The sequence below is a fragment of the Scomber japonicus genome, chromosome 5 (assembly GCF_027409825.1).
Source record: "Scomber japonicus isolate fScoJap1 chromosome 5, fScoJap1.pri, whole genome shotgun sequence".
In the NCBI taxonomy this organism is placed as follows: domain Eukaryota; kingdom Metazoa; phylum Chordata; class Actinopteri; order Scombriformes; family Scombridae; genus Scomber; species Scomber japonicus.
Window position 1 is genome coordinate 32,736,300 of NC_070582.1, and position 7,311 is coordinate 32,743,610.

At 38.8% G+C, this 7,311-nt stretch overlaps 1 protein-coding gene across 1 annotated transcript; it reads right to left on the reverse strand.

Annotated features, from left to right (window-relative positions):
* Window positions 1–213: 213 nt before the first annotated feature.
* LOC128358794 (homeobox protein DBX1-B-like) lies at window positions 214–6,185 on the reverse strand. The gene is made up of 4 exons (XM_053319179.1): window positions 5,690–6,185; window positions 5,041–5,142; window positions 1,559–1,761; window positions 214–835 (listed from the first exon to the last, which is right to left on the reverse strand). Exons 1-4 carry the CDS (start codon window positions 6,060–6,062, stop codon window positions 500–502), a joined length of 1,014 nt encoding a protein of 337 aa, XP_053175154.1. The 5' UTR covers window positions 6,063–6,185; the 3' UTR covers window positions 214–499.
* Window positions 6,186–7,311: the final 1,126 nt, after the last annotated feature.

Sequence of the window (7,311 nt, forward strand, 5' to 3'; positions counted from 1 at the left end):
GAAACATTATTAGAAGGGCAGTTTCATCTATTTTCATCATGGAGCCTTACAGCATCATTTAAAGATATTTCTAATTATATGTTATTATATATTATATGTTTGACTTCAGTGTGAAAGCATCAAGTTCACATCACATGACAACAAAGTAAACTCATCATTCCAGTAGTTTGATATGAGGTGAAAGTCAGACATCAACACTTTTTTTTCACTTCGTTTTTTTACAACATTTATTTGAGAAAATAAAGAATACAAATATGCATTGAAAGAGTCATTATATATTTAAAAGTATTAAACATTTCAAATCTACAAATATTCAAATCTAAACCAGCTCAGTATATGTTTTATACTGTGTACATAATATACCGAACTACATATAAAAGTCATATACACACACACACACACACACACACACTGTACACATTTATGGCACTGAGGAGCGATGCTGATAAAACACAGCTGTTTACAGAGCAGAGTGACCATCTGCTGTTTAACAAAGCTCTTACGAAACCGTGATCTCTTCTCCGTCTGACTCTGACAACTCCGACTGTTTGCTGGATTCTGATGGAGAGGAAGGACTGTGATGGTGATGATGATGATGATGGTGATGGTGTTGGTGGTGATTGTGAATATGTGACTCTGGGCTGTCTGGTTGTTCTTGGCTGCCTGGTGCGGTCGTGTCCAGCGTGTGGCAGTAGGCGCTGCCCACGTCGGTGAGGTCAGGGTGGGGGTTGGTTTTGGTGGGGAGGGTCTGCTGGCGGCAGCCCCCTGTGGACAGCAGCTCTCTCTCCTTACAGTTCCTCCACTTCATCCTGCGGTTCTGAAACCAGATCTTCACCTTCACACACAGAGAACCAGTCAGTATCATACATCTTAGTTCTAAATACACTATATTAAAGTCTGTGTAAAGTAAGAATAAATATGTGTACTGAGTTTGACATACCACAGAAAAGTGTGTTGTTAACCACCCTGCCAAATTTGAATGATTAAAAAAATCACCAAATATATGAAATTAGGCTTCAAAGTTGTGTAAAACTCAGTCTCTTTCTCTGCTCCCAAACGCTGTGGGAGTGCCCGCCAAGTTCACTGAAACCCCGCCCCCTATCAAGTGTCACCTGTCAATCAAAGTCACCACCTCTACCCGAAACATGGACGCTACGTCTGAGAGCTTTCTGCTGCTAACTCAGCTGCTAGCTCGGCGGGTAAGTCGGCTGCTAGCTCAGCGGCTAACTCGGTGGCTAGCTCAGTGGCTAATTCAGCTAACTGGCTAACTGTAGACTGTAGTAGTAGTAGTGTGTGCTGAATGTATTTATACCTCTACAGCAGCAGGGGCGGGTTTATGCTAATCACTAAATCCTGAACACAGAAATCTTGAAACACAGTTTGTGAAGCCTAGCTCCACAATTCAAATCTAAATGGTTGAAATGCTTTTTACACATTTTTTAGAAATACATTTATGACCTATTTAATGTGTTTAGAAGAAAATGTCTGAATTCACTTTACACGGTCTTTAAAACAATGGAGTATGAAATATAGTTGTAATAAAGTCTTTGTTGTGTACCTGTGAGTCTTTGAGTCCCAGCTTACTGGCCAGCTTCTTCCTGTCTGGTTTGCTGATGTATTTCTGCTTCTGGAAGGTTCTCTCCAGAGCTTTCCTCTGCAGGTCAGAGAACACGGCCCGTCGCAGCATGCCCCTCCTGGGCTTGCCTCTGGGGGCCAGGGGCCACGAAAACGTCCCCGGGACAGGAACCACGGTAGAGGAGGCTAGAGAGGGACACAACGAAACAGAAAGGGTTAATGTCCTGCAGGTATCACACTGTTTCTACACATGTTGTCCTCGTTTTTTTCTCTCAAACTTTATTGTTCAAATATTGAAATACACACAAATAACTCACAAATATTAAAAAAAACATCACAAAAAACAAACAGTTCCAGAACAACATCAAATGGGCAAAGGACCAAACAATAAAAACTTTTTTTTAAGCAACTATAAAAAATAAGAGGACTGAGGAAAATATAATATTAACAATATACTGAAAAAACTGTTCTCATGTTAGAAAACATATACAATTCCATCATATAAACATGTGATCCTACACATGTTGTGACATCACATCATTAATGTTAGTGTGGCAATGTTTTACAACTCTAATAAAATCACCCACTGTCTCTATGCACTGTCACACTGTCATATTCATGCTAAAAAAAAATTATAATAATTTAAACCCTCCCATTAAAGTCCTGATTTACAGTCATTTTACTACATGTCTCATATTCCCTGGAAGGTGTTACTATGGCTACGGAACTGAATAAACAATTCATTATAATTAGAGCTGCAACTAAGTCTTGTTTTCATCAATCGATTAGTCTACATGTAATGTCAAAAAATATATCCATGACCATTTTTCACAGAAGACAAGAAAATATTTTTACATGTAAGAAGCAAGAACCATTTTTATTTATTTATTTTTTGGCTTTTTCACTTTAAAAATGTTTTTAATGGCAATTGCCTATTAATGAATTTTCTTTAACTGACTCATTATTTAATCTAATTATAATTTTAGCTTCCTGACCTAATAAATGTATGTGTGTGTGTGTGTGTGTGTGTGTGTGTGTGTGTGTGTGTGTGTGTGCGTGTGTGTGTGTGTGCAGCTGTATTAGTAGTTATAAGTCAGTAAAACACATAAGTTAGTTGAAGTTCCTCTGTTACAAATAATAATGTTCATATTTAATCAATAACTGTCTCCAGTGATGACACATTATATGACTTATGTGCTCATATACTGACAGCAGCATTGAATTGTTCTGTTACACTGATTTAAAAAAAGTAGATTCATGTGTTTTATTTCAGTTTAATGAATAAACTGAGCTTCTTTCTAGTTCTGCCCCAAATCTGATCACTAGTAGAAGAATGACTGTGTGCAGAGCTTTCTGGTTTGTTGATTTAATTTTGGAATCATTGACCGTCTCCCTCCCTCACCGTCGATTCTACACCTCCTCCAACTTCTATCAGTGCTCTCGCTTCATCAGTGTCTCCCACGATGTCCTGCTTGAAATCTCACGTTAAAAAGCCCAATTTGTCCGGCAGTGGAAACAGAGCCTATGCTAATGAGACAGGCTCTCCAAAGCTGAGCTCACACTGCCTCTAATGAAGCATGAAGAGGGGGGGTGGAGGGGGGTTGTATAGGCTGCAAATGCATAGAGAAAGCTGATTGTGTTGTAATGAATTGAGTGGAAAAGGCCGTGGACAGGCCAGTATATTACAGGCCCATTAAAGACAGCTCAGTATAATAAACACAGAAGAGCTTAGACATGAGCTCAATCTAATATACATTACATCTGATCTGCTTCCTGTTGCTAGATCAATATGACTCAGAACTTTTTAAAAGTATTTTAACTTTATGTAGAATTGATCATTAAGCTGGTGCATGTTTGATGTTAGTGTGTAAAGAGATTCAAGTTTGCTAAGTTACATTTTAAATTGAAATTTTGCTTTAAAATCAGTGAATTGAGCAAAATTTGGGAGCAGCACAGCTATGTCAAAAATTCTAATTGTGTGTGTGTGTGAGAGAGAGAGAGTGTGTGTGTGTGTGTGTGTGTGTGTGTGTGTGTGTGTGTGGTTTTGGCTCCTATTGGTCACGGTGCTGGGAGCTTTGTGGGCAGGCAGAGGGGGCTTGGTGGGAAAACGACGGCGCGTGAAGAGGCTCTGCAGTTCCTGAGCTGGGAAGATACCCGCCTCACATTTAGACCATGACAAACGCCACTAATATATTTAGAAGCGTGACAAACTGGACTAATTTGTAGATTAGGACAACTGGTGCTAATGTCAGCAGTCAGCGCGTCGCCTAAATAGGCCTTCAAATTGGCGGAGCTGATTCCGGGCTTGTTCCGGGGGTATTCCCATGCGAAAAGCTGACAAACGAGGTCTAAACAGCCTCGGCTCAGACCTCTACGTGCACACACCGGCTGGTAAAATGTTCTCTGTGGGGAATTCACATTGTTTTACATTGCACGCTTCTGAAACTGTGTGTGCTGTGAACTAACTGTGGACACTATAAATAAAGGGCTGTGACACCCAAATCATATTTAATTAAAGAGCAGTATAGATGAATATGTCTCACCTATTAAATAAGAGAAAGTCATTTTAATTGGTGCTTGGATGATCTGTCTATTGTAAGGTGAAGCTATAAATGCATAGAAACAATATGAATCCTTTACATTTACTTAAAAGTCATTCTATATTAACTTCTACATGAAGCCACATGTGTGACAGGAAACAGTACACAGAAGTATAAAGTGTGTTGGAAATACAATTTATACAACTTTTTTTAATTATTATTAAATAAAAATTTTTTTTTTTTTTTTTTTTTTTAGCCTGCATGGTCACAAAGTGCTACAATGTTTGCTGCTCATCCATCACAGTCAGCAGTAGGTGGATGAGATTTCAATGGGAGCAAAGTGCAGAGCAGAGAGTGAGAGAGTCTTTGAATAGCATCATTATTGATTGTTGAAATATTGATTTTAAAAAAAAGAGCATCCCTATAAACATTTGCATTGTGACTGAAATCATTCCTGTTTTTATTACACCTTTTAAAAATGGACAGACTAGAAAACTATTGCTCTGCATATCATCTTATTTCTCTTTTTTATTACTGATTAAAAAAGAGGGATGTTGGTCTGAACTTGCAGTTATAAAATTACAAATTAAGAAACTATTATTTTTCTTATTCTTATTATTACTGACTCCTGATCTGTATGAGTATATATTTAAATGTAAAAGATGATGCATTATATTCAGACCTACAGCTGACCTGCAGCCTCACTTAATAAGAAGATGCTGATTTCTACAGTTTGTGCATAACAGGTGTGAATAAATGTAGATGAGTAACTGAGCAAGAGATGCAGTAAATCCAAATCACTTTAAAATTCACTCTAAATAAATCTGTCATATAATCATAATCATATAATCTGTCTATATAATGAAGAGTTAATGAGGTCCAGATGTTGTTAGTGTTCATTTCTAGAAGTGGCGAGTCCACCTACCTGTGAAACATGAAGCTCTGATGAAAGGATGGAGACTTCCATCAAAGAAAGGTAGAGGCAAAGCTTTAGTGTGCAGACTGTGGACTGGAGTAGAGGAGCAAGCTGAAAAATAAACACAGACTGACTTCACAATGATGTTTCACTCATGGAAAAAATACAACAGCAGATATGTATGAAAATGGATCAATATCATTAACTCCTTATAACTTATAACACAATCTAACCACATATATGCACCTGATACATTTAAATTGAATGGTAGTAATTCTACAGATCATTCACTAATGCAACAGGTGCATTTTTACAAAGGCTCAACAGAGTAAACACATTTACTGTATTTGCTACATTTAACACTGTATGTGCCAATTTATGAACATTAATAAAAGACTAGCAACAATTTACAGTGGTGACAGCCTCAGTGGGAAAATGCTTTGGAGCTGATAAGATGATATGCACATATGCAATAATACTAATAATAATAAATAATAATATATATTTTTTAATATATATATTAAAAAATATATATATTATTATTTATATATATTTATATCTTTTTGTCATTTTCTTTCATTAAGATAATTATGATATATCTATACAGTATATAGCCTGAGACATAATTAATAATAATACATATTTTGAGTCATCTCACCGCTCCGTGTGGACGGGGCCAGAATGGCACTGACGCCGAACTTGAGGTAGCTGGAGTCCGGGCAGGAGGTGTGCGGTGAGCCGGAGCTGCTGCGGCTCTGCTGGCCGGAGCTCTGGAGCACTGACCGCTCTGTGCTGAGCCCTGACGCCCGGGGAGAGGCACCCGGCCCCGGGCTGAGCGACAGGATGTCCCCGGGGCTTCTGGAGGAGAAAGTCCTGTGTATGTAGCTGTATGTAGGCTGGCTGATGCGGAGAAGATCTTCCACTAAGAACCCCGAGGGGATTGACCGGGTCAGAGGCGAGGAGAGAGCCGCCTGGGGACGCAGTAAACCCGGGTAGAGAGGAGGCGGCAGAGCGCTGCAGGGAAACATCATGGCTGGTCCAAAAAAAAAAGTTTCTCTCTTTACTTTTTCTTACTTTTCTGTCAGAAATGTGTTCAGAAAAAAAGTGACGGACAAAATGATGAACACACACTCACACACACCGACTGTGCTCTGTGTCTCTGTGCCCTCTCCGAAAGGTTTTATACAACCAACTCACTCCTTCACACACACACACACACACACACACACTTGGCACGCACACACGCACACGCACACACACACACACACACACGTGCACACACATGCACATTCGCGTGCACACGTACGCAAGTTCAACCCCCAGCCCATCTCTCTGCGTGAGGCTCATTGAACACAAAGTTCAGGGCCAGAGGATTGGTCAACGGCTCTCTGCTGCATTTCTGATTGGACTTTAGTCAAAAACAGTCAAAAAGCTGCTGCTGCTTTCATCCTGTCACTGAGCCATTATTGGCTCTTTAACATGCAGCTGATCCAGAAATTGATTAAAAAAATGGATGCATGTAGATTCCTCCAACCAACTAGTGCATATTCACAAACAGCGTTAACAAGGTGTAATAATGATAATGATATAAATAGCATTTACAGTATCCGCCCACAAAAACCAAAGAACTTTCCAGAGAGAGGAAAAAATGACTGTTCACACATACACAAGCCTATTTTAGACACTTTCACACTCATTTAGTCACATATTCACCTTGATGAGCGTTCTAGTAATTATTGTTGTTGTTGTTACATGTTTGCATTTAACAACAGTGAAAATATAATAGATTCATTAATAATAATAGTAATAATACTGACGTTATTTTTTATTATCATTATTATTATCAACACATACATTACATTATGATGTTTTTTTCAATCTTAATTATTCTTCTCATTATTATTATTATCTTTATGCTGTGTGATATGTTATTAATACTGCTCACAATTATGATTTTTAGCTCAATAGTTTAGCCAATAACCTTGTCCTCCGTTTACATGATAGTAGTATATCTGAGGACTTGACACTCTCCAGTCTGGTTATCTCCACGTTGCGTCATCACCTTACTACGTCACACGTCTGCTATCCACTCTACACGTCAGAGAGACGTGAGGTGGCCTTTCCGCTTAAAATGATTTAAAGAGAGAGAGACTTCTAGTCAGCTTTGTTCTGCTGCTCTTTGATCACGCTGACGGCTCCAATGTCTCCTGGTGACTGAATGAATGATGAGAAGTTCACACTCACACTGACAGCACACCTACAGCTCATAGTACACAAACT

Bases quoted from the DNA above. Each gene is read 5' to 3' on its own strand.
- LOC128358794 (XM_053319179.1), bottom strand. From the start codon at position 6,062: ATGATGTTTCCCTGCAGCGCTCTGCCGCCTCCTCTCTACCCGGGTTTA. The intron at 5,143-5,689 runs GTGAGATGACTC...TTTATTTTTCAG, and splicing joins GGCCCCGTCCACACGGAGCG to CTTGCTCCTCTACTCCAGTC. The intron at 1,762-5,040 runs GTAGGTGGACTC...GTCCCTCTCTAG, and splicing joins CAGAGCTTCATGTTTCACAG to CCTCCTCTACCGTGGTTCCT.